This window comes from Vipera berus, assembly GCF_964194415.1.
Source record: "Vipera berus genome assembly, chromosome: Z".
Taxonomy (NCBI): Eukaryota; Metazoa; Chordata; class Lepidosauria; order Squamata; family Viperidae; genus Vipera; species Vipera berus.
In genome coordinates, this window is record NC_138205.1 from 124,456,780 (window position 1) to 124,472,770 (window position 15,991).

Below are 15,991 nucleotides of genomic sequence, written 5' to 3' on the forward strand. Positions count from 1 at the left end.
AAAATCCTGTTTTTAAGTTTTACCTACTTGCAATAAAATACTTTAAAGTAGCCTATAATATACAGAAGAAAGCTTAATTTTGGGGTAACCCACAATTCCCTATTTCAATAAAGAATAATTCTCTTGTCTACAAAACTTACATTGTTCATTACAAAACATTCTTATGATTTACCAGTAAAGTCTAGTTTTCATCTTAACAAATCACCAATTAGAAAAATGTTTTTTGTCTTAACCGTTCAACAATTATTAAAATACTATCTTTTGTTATAAGATTCTAAATTCTATAGTATAGTTCAAAATTTTATTCTAAAAGCTTAATTTTGTTTTCCTTTAAAGATCTAAAACCTAAATGTAAAATCAGTTTATATATATCTATTTTTTAAGTAGGGACGCGGTGGCTCAGTGGGTTAGGACGCTGAGCTTGTCGATCGGAAGGTCGGCAGTTTGGCGGGTCGAATCCCGAGTGCCGCGTAGCAGAGTGAGCGCCTGTTACTCGTCCCAGCTTCTGCCAACCTAGCAGTTCAAAAGCATGTAAAAATGCAAATAGAAAAATAGGGACCACTACGGTGGGAAGGTAACAGCGTTCCGTGCGCCTTTGGCGTCTAGTCATGCCGGCCACATGACCACGGAGATGTCCTCGGACAAGCGCTGGCTCTTCGGCTTTGAAACGGAGATGAGCACCGGCCCCTAGAGTCGGAAACGACTAGCACGCATGTGCGGGGGAAACTTTACCTTTACCTTTTTATTTTTTAAGATTCCCCTTATTCCATCAAAAGAGATTTTTTAAGCTCTGTCCTTGCAAATCCCAAAAAAGAGATAAGTCTAAATTTTTAAGTCTAACTCTCGCCTTCCTTTTGTGCCAATCAGGCTTCCATCTTTGAATGCCTTTGAATTTTTAAATGTGTCTCCCTTTCTTCCTCTATCTCTTATTTGAATCTGAGGAGACCATCCAAATGACAGTTTTGCCAAGCTGGTGTCCCCTTTATAATCATTGAAATATTGCTTTAATAGCTCAGTTTTTGATGTTTGATGTAATATAATTGTCATTAATTCAGTCTGATCTTTTTCTTCTTTCATTTCCATCTGGGTTAGGTAGAAAGTAGTAGCTAATGTTGTTATCGTTTGATTAGCTGAATCCTCAACATACTGTATTTGAAGGCCTTTGATATCTTCACTCTTAATGTTGCTTTCTTCGGGTGTTGTTTTTTGAGTTGTAAGTTTTGTAGTTGAAGTTGGAGTTTGGACTTCAAGGTTCACTGTAGGCTGCGTTTGTTGCTCTTTGAAGTCTCCTATTTTGATGTTAATTTCCACTTCTTCTATTTGTTTTTGAATTGTCAGTTCATCATTTAAGGTCAAAGTTTGGTTTAGTGGCTGTAAGTTGTCAGGTTTATCATGCAATTTGGCTTTAATTTGCTCAGTTATAGCCAAGATTATGTCCAATATCAATTTGTAGTTAAGTGGTGGGATATAGTCATCCATTTCGTTGGTGTTTACAGCTAAGTCTTCCATGGGGGCTATTTTAATAAGAGTCAATAATTTTCCACCTCCAGTGCTCCTAAAAGTGGTTTTCAGTGCCAGGTGTTCCCACACTTATCTTTGAAGATAGTATCAAGGACAGCTCTGTTATTCAGTCAGCTCTCACAATAAGCAAAAGGTTTACTTGCAATTCCAGGTTTAGCCACAAGATGTCATCAATAGCATATAGAATAAGTTGTAAAGTTCTTTTTTTCCAAATTAATATAATTAGTTCATTCTTTTCTCCTTAATTCACATCTTAAACAGAAAATAGGATAGTAGATCCCCACAAAAATAGGAGCTTTTTAATGAGTAGAAATAAGATTGCTTAATTTCTTTGCTTAATCAGATGGTTTTTTTCATTCCACACTTTAAGGCTTAAAATGTTATTCCCCAAGTATACAAATGCCGTTTTTTCAAAAAAAAAAACGGGGAGAAAATTTTCAGAAAAGTCCCACAGGCAGGCAGTTAAGGGAATAAGAAAGGTAAGGTCTCACCCAGGTCCTCCAGATTGCTTCGTTGTGCTAGGTAGTGCTTTTGGCAGGGAACGGCTTAATGATCGGCCATCTTGATGGCCGGTCTCTTCTTCTTTGGGCCAAAAGGAGCTGCTCCAGATTCAAGCAAAGGGCTGCCACCCTTCCATGATCACAGGAGGGCCTCCTTGTGGTGTATACCCTTCCAGGGCGACTTTCGACCCTTTCCAGGGTCCTCCAATGAAGAAGGATTGGACGGCAGGGAGAGAGCTCTTCTTGTGCGTCCAAAAGCGCCGCACGCGCAAACCAGAGTACTCTAGTTTTATAAAACCTTTTCACTTTAGGTCTCCACCCCCTTGTGCAAAAAAAGGGATGGTTCAATCAATCAATCAATTTCAACTTCTTGTGGGGAAAAAAAATCTCGCAAAGTTGGAATTGATTGATTGAACTTTTTAGTCTCACCCAGTCTGCCATTACCACCACAGCCACGTCCACCCAATGGGCCACAACCACCCAATGGGCCACGCCCACCCGGCACCCGATGATACATAAGTGGGTTTTGGGTTGCAGTTTGGGCACTCGGTCTCTAAAAGGTTTGCCATCACTGCCCTATGCCATTTCAGACAAATGGTTGTCCAGTCTCCTCTTGAAAGCCTCCAGTGTTGGAGCATTCATAACTTCTGGAGGCAGGTTGTTCCACTGATAAATTGTTCTAACTGTCAGGAAATTCCTCCTTAGTTCTAGGTTGCTTCTCTCACTGATTAGTTTCCATTGCTTCTTGTCCTGCCTCAGGTCCTTTGGAGAATAGCTTGACTGCCTCTTCCTTCAGCTTACAATATAATGGTATCATCGTTAATTGGTTCCAGGAAGCACAATGAATACTAAAAATGATGAGTACCAAACATTTTTTTCCCATAAGGAATAATGTAGTGAGTCACAAGCAGCCAACACAAGTTCAAGCTTGTGTGTACCAAACAAACTAAACAGACCCAAACGGCACCAAATGAACAATGAGTACTGGGACAAAATTTTTATGTCAAAATGCATTGAATACGATGAGTCTCAGGCCCCATCCGGAGAGCAGGAAAATCAAGCAACCGAGACGAGTGCCGAGTTCTCAGGAACAGTTTATTGACAAGAAGCAAACAAACTCCTATGGAAATAAAGCCAGCATTGGCTGCTACCCGCTTTCAAAGCAGTTGTGCTCTAAGCCAGTGGTGGCAAACCTATGGCACACGTGCCAGAGGCAGCACTCAGAGCCCTCTATGGGCACGCGCACCGTTGCCCCAGCAGAGTTCGCCAGAGTAGTGAGCATATGGAGTTTGGAAGCGACAGGGCAGGAAATGAGCAAGCAAGCGGTGTTGCCCATCCGGGGATGCCCCAGGGATGGCGAGGGACTGGCCCCAGCCAGGCTCACCCAGTCTGCCCTGACCACTGCAGCCACGCCCCCCCGCCGCCCCTGAGGGCACCACAATGCTGATGCAGCCCTGGCACTTTGTGACAAATAAGTGGCTTTTGGGTTGCAGTTTGGGCACTCGGTCTCTAAAAGGTTCGCCATCGCTGCTCTAAGCTATCACTGCATAGCAAAAAGTTTGAAAGTACTAAAAAAAATAAAATTCTAATAAAAAGATTAAAAGTTAAGGACCAACCTACCTATTCCAGCAAGCCGGCCTGGCCTGATAGATTTTGGGGTTTCACTTGTTTTACTATTGCTTTACTGTATACTTACCTTGCTCTGTACACCGCCCCGAGTCCTTCGGGAGAAGGGCGGTATATAAAACAAACAAACAAATAAATAAATAAATAAATAAAATGATGGGCAGTCTGGAGGTGAGAATCATATCTACTCTGTCAGCCAATCCCATTGTATCAGGGCCCAGACCAAGCAGCACAGCCAAGTTTTTAGAGTCTTCCAAATCCACAGTAGGCCCTTTCTGTTGGAATGAGTGGGGCGGTTAATACCATTGGGGAAAGGCAATTCTTCAGATACCACGCTATAAAGGCCTTTGAAAATGATGACCTTGTTTTTTGGCCAGCATATCTTCCCCCTTTTCCCCAAGATTATCCATGCATTCCATTACAAAACGTTTTCTCTTCCCAGGTCAGGAAAGAGACATCACAAAAAAACATATTTGAACTGTGTTGACACAAAATATAATAGCAGAATCTTAAAGCCTGTCTAAGATTCTTTCTCCTCTTCATACTAAAGAGAATCAAGACAGGGCAATCTTGAGTGTTTATCTCACCCTCTCTACCTGGGCTAAGTAGATATTTACATAGTAGTCATGGATTGCCTTCCTCAAGACTATCTCTATCCTTGGCATCTTTTGTACACCCCACTGATAAGCCATTAGAAGAAAAGAATGAAGACAAAGGATCCAAATATAACAGACAGAACTACTATTTCTTCATAAATGAACTTGATAATTAACATCATGCATCTAATTAAAAGACTCTCAGCTGATCCTAATGGTTCAGCAGCCCATTTAAAAAGGAAAAAAATGAAGCTAATAAAAGCTAAAAAATAGAGTTATTATATGTCTTTAAGAGAGACATAGGGAAAAAGAGAATGTTAACCTGTTGGGATGTAAGTGATCAAGCAAAAGATAAATACAATTCAATATAAGTAAGTATAAAATGATCCACAATGGAGCTAATTATCCTAACTTAATATAAAAATAGTCTAAGAAGGCCTTCAAGGCACTTCCTTGTAATTCTAGGACTGTCATAGTTTCTGATTGGCAGCATCCATCAAGGCACAACTTAAATGAAATATGTACCTCCTTGCTTGTGTGAAAATGCCAACTAATGTTTAATCACACCAATTTAACTTAAGGGTGCTAGGATGGCTAAGAAATGAACTAGCCGAGAATGCACAGATCGCAGGCAAGGAAATTTAAATGAATCTTTTCCTGCTAAATTACATTACCATTTTAAATATGTTTATCCCTACAAGGGTTTTTTTAATAAAAATAAAAGAAATAAAGATAAAGGTATGTAAGACAAATTCCTTGTGTGTCTAATTGCACTTGACCAAATAAAATATTTTATTCTATTTTGTTCTGTTCTTTTCTAATTCTATTCTATTCGACTTGACAAACATATGCATGGGTTTAATTATTAAAAGTTTATTTTTTAATAGCTGAAATTTCATGAGATCAGTAAACCTCATAATATTTTTAGAATTATGAGGCTACCAAAAGTCTCCAGCAACTAGAGCCACTTAAATATTTTTATAATATCTCATTTCATTTTTGCCTACATCAATGATCAACTGTCGTATTTTGTGGGTTATCAGTGCCCCTTGGACCATAAACCAGGAACCATCAAGGTAAAATTACCTTGTCAGTGAAATGGGCAGGCTCCAAATTTGTTAAGAATAATAAAACAAATAAAAAATAAATGTGTGATTTTTGTCTACTTCTCCAAGTATTGATGAACTGTAAAAGCATGAGAAAAGCTGAATCCATAGCTGGACACCTAATAATGTTCAGAAATGTTCAGTGTTGGAATAACACGGAAAATAAAAGCAGTTTTTACCAAAAGTATGTTTTCAAGATCGTAATCTATTTCTGTTTATCCCTCTATCTACAAGCTACTAATCAAACCAGCAGGCAGACGCACATGGTGTGAGACTTTAAATTTCACCTAAATGTCATTTAATAATTCTGTCTCTCTATGTACCTTATACAAAGGACGTCAAACATCAATGGGACAGTTCTGTATAACTTCATCCACAACATTCGAAATAGAGTCTATAAAATCTGGATTGGCAAACTAAAAATAAATAAGAGAGACAGATAATCAAATAATGCACATATAGAAAGCACTGGAATTATGAAAATTGGTTTAAACATATAACAGCTGAAGTTATAACAGCTGAAAAAAGCATGCAGGTAATTCTCGTACTATGGCCATTGCTTTAATGCTGTTTGAAGCTATGCTGCAGCTGAAAAATGTGACTTATGACTGGTCCTTGTGCTTACGACCGTCACAGCATCCTCACTGTCATGTGATCAAAACTCTGACACATATATGTACAATGGTTGCAGCATCCTGGTGTCATATGATTGCAATTGGTGACTTTGCCAGTAAGCTTCTGACAAGCAATGTCAATGGGGGAAGCGAATTCGCTTTGTAACCATGTGATTCGTTTAAGAACTATGGCAAAAAGGTCACAAAATCAGGTGCAACTCATTTAACAATATCATCACATAGTGGCAGACATTCTAGTCCCAATTCTTGTCATAAGTCCTTCCTTGGGAGCTAACAAGATCTGTTGTAGGTGAGCAAGAGAAGTGACATGCAACCAATAACAAGGAACTGTCAAAGGTGGGGGGGGGAACCTTCTCTGGATTTCACATAGTCTGGGCAAGGAAGCATCATTTATTTCTCCCATTGCTGGGTTAAAAAATTGACAAGTTCATCCACTTTCTGTTCTGTTCTAAGGACTTACATCATCAGAGCTCCTGAAAAACAAAGCCAGCTGAATTTGTCAATAACAGCTCTTACACTTTAAATTTAACAGAATAACACAGTTGGAAGGGACCTTGGAGGTCTTCTAGTCCAATCCTATGCTGAAGGAGGGAACCCTATACCGTTTCAGACAAATAGTGGTCCAATCTCTTCTTAAAAAGAGTTTCTCACGGACAAGGTGACCAATCATTCTGGTTTTCTTGGATCATCTCAGTTTATGCTTGTTATCCTAGCATTCCATCTGCTTTAGTGTTTGTCCTGGATTTTTCATTTCTTAGTGACGTAGGATTGTTAGTAACAGTTGTTTAGCAAGGCCAGTACTTTGTGAATGCAAAATCAGCCCCAGGCATACTCCACTATTCTTCCCTTGCAAGGCTGCTAGCCAGATGCCCCCTTCTTCCCCACAGCAGCTAACCCATAAGCCTTCCACGTCTGTTTCCCTTGAGCCTTCATCCCCAGCTAGTTTTTCACCTTTCCCCACACAAAAGGCCTGGGTTGGATGATAAAGGATATGGCCACACTACATGTGGATCTTAACCATAGCCATTAATTCTGCTGGTCAAAGAAGAGGTGGCCAAAAGAGATGAACGGCCTTCTGTCCAGAATGAACTTCATGTCAAAAACAAACAAAAAAATACCTAACACAACGTTTTTCAATTTTGGGAACTTTAGAATGGGTGGACTTCAACACCCAGAATTCCCCAGACAGCCTCCCTTCAATTGAAGTCCACACATGTTAAACTTACTAAGGTTGAGAATGACTAATCTATATCAAGTGGAAGTTGTGTATTTTCTAACACTGCTAGAAAATAATTTGGCCATAAGATGGTGCCTTACATCCATGAGTACCATTGCCTTCTTTCCTTCCTGCCTGCCTCATGCCTGCCTTCCTGCTTTCTTATTACCACCCTTGCAACTACTACTACTACTACTACTACTACTGCAATGACTTCTACTATAGCAATCTTGTCTCTTACCTCTGGATGAAAGAAAACCTCTGGCCCAAGGAATCTTTCATAGCCGACATCTATCGTAAATGTGTTTTTATTGATGGCATTAATCCCTGTGTATTGCTTAATCCATTTGTGGGGATCAACATCATACTTTGCAAATTCTTTTACTATGTCAGGACAAATGTAACAGTACTTTTCCTGCAAACGATAAAATAAAGAAGGAAATTGTTTCACTGGATGAAAGAAGGTAAGATTAATTTCATACGTGATTCTGCATTCTGCTCATTTGGTGGTCCTATATTGTACAATGTTGAGAAAAAAAATGTTTATTATCAGGACCTAAAAGCCATGAGTAAAAAAAAATGATCAGAGAACTGGTGAGCTACGTTGACTTAATGGGGTTGGGCAATATTTTGCATTGCAAGGCTACCCCTTCAAACTGCTGTCGCTCTTTTCCTAAAACCACACGGCAATTGCGTCATGCAGGACTTGCAGGCAAAAGAAGAAATAGAGCACTTTTTAAGCCAAGAACATCCACATAACATTCAGAAGTGGATCAGGCAAATTCTCCCTTATTCACCAAATTACAGGGAGGGCTTACAGCTCAATCAGACTTGCAAGATTCTGTTATTATATCCAGTCTCAATCAGTGTAGTTTTAGTTTTGATTTCTTGGTCAAGTCCATCTAGTGAGGCTGACATTTACGTTCATTCACCAATGTGCCAGGAGTTGAAGTCCAACTACCTTAAAAGTTTTTTATTATTATTATTTTATTCTACCTTTACTATTTTTAAAAATAATTCAAGGTGGCAGAGATACCTAATACTCCTTCCTCCTCGTTTCCCACAACAAACTTACAAGGTGGGTTGGGCTGAAAGAGACTGGCTGGCCCAAAGACACCTTTGTTAGGCATATGGTGCTAGCCTACAATGTTGGGTTGAAAATATATTAACCATAATGCTATGTCTTTAAGAAGTTAATTGGCCAATGGGTGTGTAAGTGTTCTCATGACCATAAGAGGGAGCTAGTAACGTAGCTTCTTTCTCTCTCTGAATTCACTGATCTCTACTATTAGTTTTTGCTCTGCTGTTGGTTTACTACTGTTGTAACCTGAACTGTGTATTGACCTCTGGACCAGTAAGAAGACTTTGTAGTTTGGATTATTCCTTGGACTGTTGCTATTGTGTATGACTTGGACTGTTTATTTTTGACTGTGCATTTTTGTTTTTACACCACCTCAAAGTAAAATACTTTTTGCTTTTACAACTCAGTGTACTCCTGTGTGTGACTCTTACTGCTCTCAGTACCCTTCCTTGTCTGTGCAACTCTTTGGTAGCACAAGGAGACCTCTGCACAACAAATTCCTTAACAACCTTGCCAGCTTCCATGCCTAGGGCAGGACTAGGACTTGTCTCCAGATTTCTAGCCTTAACTACTAGAAACACTACGCATTTCCTTATCTACAAAGGCAGCCTTCACAAGGATCCCAGTTCCTAATCAGGCTATTCCAAGGATTTTGGAAGCGTTGTAACTAATTGTTGGAACGCTTCTGTGAAAAACAATCTGTTTTGAGGCTGGAGGAACCTATTCTGGGATTGAGGTATTCTGTGACAGAATGTTTTACAAGTCCCTTGTACCATCATTTTAAAATAAATGGGGTATCCAGAAACCATGGGGAGCACACTTTACATTCCAGAGAAATAGAAATAAGTACTTACCTTTATAGCCTTTGCTGTTTCCAAGGATTGCTCTGGAGGGATCCCCATCTCCCTTTCCCTTAGGAGTTGCTGAATAAAATACGTGATGTCTCTTCCTGCGATGGGGATGTGCTTGATGCAGCTGCCAATTACATAACCTTCTGCCTTCCGAAGGGGGGGGAGAAAGTTACTCAGCTTTAGATGTCCAACAGTATAAGCAGTTCAGAATCTGGGGCATCCCGCTTTTCAATCAGTTACAGTAGTCCTTGATTTACAACCACAGTTGGAACCAGAATTTCCATTGTTAAGCAAATGTTGCTTAACAATTCACTTGTTGTTAAGTGAATTGTGCCTCATTTTATAACATTTTTGCCATGGTTGTTAAGTGAATCGCTGCAGTTGTTAAGTGAATCATGCAGCTGTTAAGTGAACGTAGCTTGCTTCATTAGGTGGGAAGGTTGCAAATGGTGAGCATGTGACCTCAGGACATGGCAATACATCGAAAATACATGCCGAGTGCCCAGGTTTTGGTCAGTTAATCATGGAGATGCTGCAACAGTTCTAAGTATGAGCACTGGTTGTAAGTCACTTTTTTCAGCACTCCTGTAGCTTCAAATGGTCACTAATCTAAATCTAAATCTAAATGAATGGTTATAAGTCAAAACTATCTATATTACTTAATAGAGCTTTAAAGAGGGGAAAAAGTCAAGATGGCACACCACCTTGCAAGAATAGAATAGAATAGAATAGAATAGAATAGAATAGAATAGAATAGAATAGAATAGAATAGAATAGAATAGAATAGAATAGAATAGAATAGAATAGAATAGAATAATAGAATAGAATAGAATAGAATAGAATAGAATAGAATAGAATAGAATAGAATAGAATAGAATAGAATAGAATAGAATAGAATAGAATAGAATAGAATAGAATAGAATAGAATAGGCTTCTGGTTTGCGCGCACAGCTCTGGAGGACGTTCTGGGAGAAGCTCTCCCACCACCGTCCGGTCTTTCTCCCTCGGAGGACCCTGCAAAGAGTTAAAAGTTGCCCTGCAGGGGCGACCACCGTGAGGAGTCTCTCTCTGCAATCGCGGAAGGGTGGCAGCCCTCCGTTTGACCCAGAGTTACTTCTCTGGCCCGAAGAAGAAGAGATCGGCCATTAACATAGCCAATCACTAAGCCGTTACTTGCCGAAAGCCAAAATTACTACCAAGCACAACGAAGCAATCTGGAGGATTTGGGTGAGACCTTACCCTCCTTACTTCCCTAATTACTTTCCTGTGGGACTTTCTTGAAAATCTTTTCTCCCCTTCTTGAAAGAATGGCGACTGCTTACTTGGGGATTTACAACCTTAAAGCCTCAAAAGAAATCAAATGACTAAACTAAATAACTAAGCAACCTTATTTCTACCTCTGAAATTCTGGGGCCACTAAAAAGTTTTTATTGCTTATTTTTACAAGGACCTACTACCCTATTTACTACTAAAAATAAATTAATTGGATAAAAGACTTATATTATATTAGTTTGCAAAAGGATGCAAATACATGCTATTAAGGACATCTTGTGGCAAAACCTGGTATAGCAAATAAACCTTTTTTTTTACTCTGAGATTTGTCTTAGAGATTTGTCTTTGACATTATCTTTAAAGATAAACATTGGGAACACCTGGCACAGAAAACAACTTTTAGGAATAGTGAAAGTGGACATTTATTGACTTTTATTAAAATAGCCTCCACTAAAGGCCCATCTGTAAAATACTAAAGAAATGGAAGAATATATTCCACCACTTGATTATAAACTCATACTTGATACAATTTTGGCAATGACTGCAGAAATAAAAGCCAGACTTAAAGACAAATCTGACAGCACAAACTCACCAAATGAGACTCTTACTTCAATTGATAAACTGACAATCCAAAAACGAACAGAGGATGAGGAATTTAACAACAAAACAGGGGACTTTAAAGTACAACAAGTGCAATCTACTGAGAGCCTTGATGCCCAAACATTGTTTCAACTATAAAACCTACAATCCAACAAGCAACAGAAGCTGAAGAAAGCAATACTAAGATGGAGGATACCAAAGGCCTTCAAATACAGTACATCAAGACTTCAACCAACCAAACAATAACTATAACACCAGACATGACCTCTTACCTAAGCCAGATGGATTTGAAAGAAGAAGAAGACCAGATTGAATTAATGACAACTGCACTACGCCAAACATGGAGATTGAATTTACTGGAACGAAAATTTAATGACTACAAAGGGGTCACTCTCTATGAAAAATTGGTAACTGGGTGGTCTCCCTGGATTCAAACAACGTGAGTAGGAAGAAAGGGAGACACATTTGAGAAGCTATAGGCAATGATATGGAAGCCTGCCTGGCACAAGAAGAAAGCTAGAATTAGATTTAGGGGGGGAAATGAACTTTTCTTCTTTTTCTGTTGTAAGTGTTGGGATTTGCAATAAAAAAGCTTAATTTTTTCTTTCAACAGGCCAAGGAGAACTGTTAAAAGATATAAACTGAGTCTATATTTAGGATCTAGATTTTTAAGGGAATGAAAATTAGCTATAAACAATAAAACATACTTTGTTAACTATAGATGAACTGTAAGGATGACAAATGGAATATGTATGTATTTCAGACATGATAATTACTATATAATGAAATAGATTAGCTATTAGAAAATAACTTTGAATTATATTATAGAATTTGCAATGATATAATAAAATATATTATTTTAAAAACTGATGAACTACTAAGATGATAAAGAGAATATATTTGCTGTAATGATAGAGCTAAAATTTTTCTTAATAGGCTACGGGAATCTTTAAAAGATACATATTGATTTTATACTTAACTTTTAGACCTTTAAAGGAAAGGAAAGTTAGCTATTAGAACTGACTTACCGGTATATTACAGAATTTGGAAGGAGACAACAGATATTTTCTCAATAATTGGTGAACTATTAAGATTTTAAATAGAATAAATTTGTATAACATAAGAATGCATTGAAATGAACAATATATGTATTTTAGACAGGATAACTACTATATAATGAAATGGGGGAAATGGGGGCTACCCAAAAATGAAGTTCTCTTTTATATATTATAGGCTAGTTCGGAATATCTTATTCCAATGAGGTAAAACTTAAAAACGGGATATGGATATGTAAACATATCTTGAAAATTGTTCTAACTGATTGTGTTACAATTAGAAATGTATTAATTTGATTAATTTGACTATGCTATCATAACTAAGGGAATCAGAGAGGGAATTCTTGTTGATATAACTTGACCTATCTAGAAATGATTTTGTTATTTACTACTGTTTATTTTTAACTACCCAACCACCATATTGCTTCATAAATACCTGGATGTAAAACTAAAAAATATATTAAAAATAGAATAGAATAGAATAGAATAGAATAGAATAGAATAGAATAGAATAGAATAGAATAGAATAGAATAGAATAGAATAGAATAGAATAGTGTAGAATAGAATAGAATAGAATAGAATAGAATAGAATAGAATAGAATAGAATAGAATAGAATAGAATAGAATAGAATAGAACAGAATAGAGAACAGAACAGACTAGACTAGACTAGACTATTGTCTATTGTCACTTTAAATGTACACTAATCAGCATCCATTAAAATGAAATTATGTTGCATTCAACTCTAAAAAAAATACCATTATGCACATACCCAGATACACACACATATATGACACAGAGAAACATTATAGTCTAGTCTGAATGTATACATATACATGGCGGGGGGGAGGGGGAAATCCTGCGAATTTACAAGACTGATCATAAATTCTATGGTTTCAGGCATGACGCAGAAGCTTCTGGAAGCAGATGTGTTTGTTTTAAACAGCCACACACAAGTGTTGTGTTCATGTCTTCCCAAGTACATCCTCCAAAACCATTGCACTATCTTAATACATTTCCTCACCTCTTTAGATCTAAAACTTACTTTCTGGTGTAATTAGCAGTACCCCAAAACAAAACAGAAAAACTAAGATCCTACAGGTACTCTCTTAACTTATGACCCCAACTGAGACTGGAATTTCCATCATAAGTCATTGCAGTCTTAAGTCAACTTGGACCGAAATTTATGACAATTTTTGCAGCAAACATTAAGTGCATCACTGCACTTGTTAAGCAAATCATGTTAACCAAATCCAGTTTTTCCCAATGGACATTTCTTTTGCCAAAAATCAGCATAGAAGATTGCAAACTGTGATTGTGTGACTGTAGGACACTGCAATCACTCATCAACGAGAGCTGGTTGCCAAGCACCCAAATTGTGATACCATAAGTGGCATGGCATGGGTCCGGGTTATTTACGGGAGCACCTTTTGCCGGCGTTAACTTCCCATCGCCCTGTGTGCTCCCACAGAGGGCCTCCTCAGGGTGCCGTCGGTCAGGGAATGTCGACTGGCGGCCCCCAGGGGGAGAGCATTCTCTGTGGGCGTGCCTGCCCTCTGGAATCAGCTTCTGGTTGAGGTCCGGATGGCTCCCGACCTTCGCTCGTTTCGCCACGACCTGAAGACTTGGCTATTTGAACTTGCCGGCCTGGACTGAGGGACTGGGATTTTAGATTTTAAATTTTAAAAACTTAAAATTTTAGTATGTGTTTATTGTTTAGGGCTATTTGATTTAATCTCATTTTAATTTTTATACATTATGTGTTGTTTATAGTGTTTTAATTGCCCTGTACACCGCCCCGAGTCGTTTCGGAGAGGGGCGGTATATCAATCCAAATAAATAATAAATAAATAAGTAGTCATGTGACTATGGGAGTGGTGAGTAACATCATTGAGAGCACAATCATTTTTTCCAAGGCCATTGTAATTTTGACCCATCGTTAAATGAATGATCCTAAGTCGAGGGCTACGTGTACATCGTACTTACCACTGGAATGACGTGAGTCACCCCATCACCACTGTCAACAACTGTGCCAGTTAAGGTACGGTTGCCAACTTGTCGTGAGGTCCAGGATGCAGCTAAGGCTAGCACTGCCTGTGAAAGGTAATTTGAAAAGATACAACAGTAATACAGAATTTCTCACCAATTTCCCAAAGAGTTGGTAAATTTCCAGCCCAGGTGGGACTCTATCCAATCAATCAATCAATCAATAATAGATAATAAATAAATAAATAAATAAATAAATAAATATCTTTCCTCTTTTTTTAAAACCAAAGAAAAGAAAACCTAAAAGACATTTCAATAAAATAACATTAAAAATAAAAGCACTTTCTATGCCTTCTGTAGAATGGCAGACTGGTCTTCCGGAACCAATATTTCCCGGACCAACTTTAAGAGCTGTGGATTTCAACTCCCAGAATTCTTCAGCGAGCATGCCCACTGGGAAATTCTGGGAGTTGAAGTCCACAGGTCTTGCTAAGGTTGAGAAACACTGTCCTAGAATAATGACTTCTACTTCTACAGATGTTCTCTCTGATCCCCATGCTAGTTAGTCCACAAACCAAAATAATCACGAGACTATGTTAGATTCCTGGAGCCGTGTCTAGACAGGAAAGGAACAGTAATTGAATAAGGCACTATCTGTGGTGGAAGAAGAAACATATCTTTCCAAAGAAATAGCCCCAAACATGTTGATAACATTAACTGGAACCAAGAGTTTCCCTTAGTTTTTGTGAAGCTGTGAAAGGAAAGTAGGAAGGAAGGAAGGAAGGAAGGAAGGAAGGAAGGAAGGAAGGAAGGAAGGAAGGAAGGAAGGAAGGAAGGGAGGGAGGGAGGGAGGGAGGGAAGGCGGGAGGCTAAAATTATGCAATAATGCAAAATGGAAAACATTTGGAAAAAATAGTTCAATAAAATAATCTTTGCTACAGAGATGAAATATAGTGACATCACAGCAAAAGCCTTCCTTCCTTCCTTCCTTCCTTTCTTCCTTCCTTCCTTTTCCTCCTTCCTTCCTTCCTAAAACCAAACTGACTTTGTAAGAATGATTTCGCTTCCTCTTTCTATGTATATAAGATCAGCCCTTTAGCAGTAACGTTCACATCAATCAGAGACTTTTGCTGGGAGGTTTAAAAAAAGTCAAGATGGGACCTGCAACTGCATGATCCAAACTCTGTTGCAACTGCGATCTTCATCTTTTGGACACCCTCTTCCAGAACATATTCTGAAAAAGCAGAACAAAATGCACAGAGAAGCCTCTGTGTCCAGTGCCAAAAGCAGCATCCCAGGAAGAACCCATTTGATTTTACCTGCACAGCAATATAAAGTCCAGGTATGTTAAATGATTCAAACATGATCTCTGCAAGATATTCTCTGTTTTCAGGTGTGTTCAGCGGAGGTTCAGTCTATTTCCAAAAGAGAGAGTTAAATAAAGAAGATACCAATCACATATTTTATCAAGGTTGATAGATAGCATGTGTGTTCATTGAAATTCTCTCTTTTGACAGCTAAAGTTTTGACAAGAATACAGTCAGCGAACCGACGGTTAATTTTTTTTTAATATATTGGCAACAATTAAACTGGTGTTGGAATATTTACCATCCCTTGTTTTCTTTATTGCTTAACATAATATTCTGCTCTATTTATTCTCTCACTTTGGCTCTCCTGACTCCAATAAACTTTTTATAGGAATGCTTAGGATATTATTTTTTTGAAAGGGACACTGTCTGTGCGTCACTTGGGTAAAGTCAGGATTGTAAATCTGTTTGTCAAATAAAACCTGCTCCAAGTTCCAACCATTTGTGATGGGGACTTTCCCACTTTTTTTTCCTTTTCTTTTAAGCGTCTGCTTATATTACTAATGTCAAAATGTGATTGATATAAATAATACTTAAACATGATATAGGGCAGGGGTCCTCAACCTTGTCACCTTTAAGA

The 15,991-nt window shown here is 38.3% G+C and overlaps 1 protein-coding gene across 1 annotated transcript in view; it reads right to left on the reverse strand.

Annotated features, from left to right (window-relative positions):
• Positions 1-15,991, reverse strand: part of ACTR3B (actin related protein 3B) — a 49,557-nt gene that overhangs the window by 13,773 nt on the left and 19,793 nt on the right. Inside the window, 6 exon segments of the mRNA XM_081343575.1 lie at positions 5,673-5,687; positions 5,691-5,765; positions 7,442-7,615; positions 9,136-9,279; positions 14,045-14,152; positions 15,364-15,459. Coding sequence (XP_081199701.1) covers positions 5,673-5,687; positions 5,691-5,765; positions 7,442-7,615; positions 9,136-9,279; positions 14,045-14,152; positions 15,364-15,459 — 612 coding nt within the window.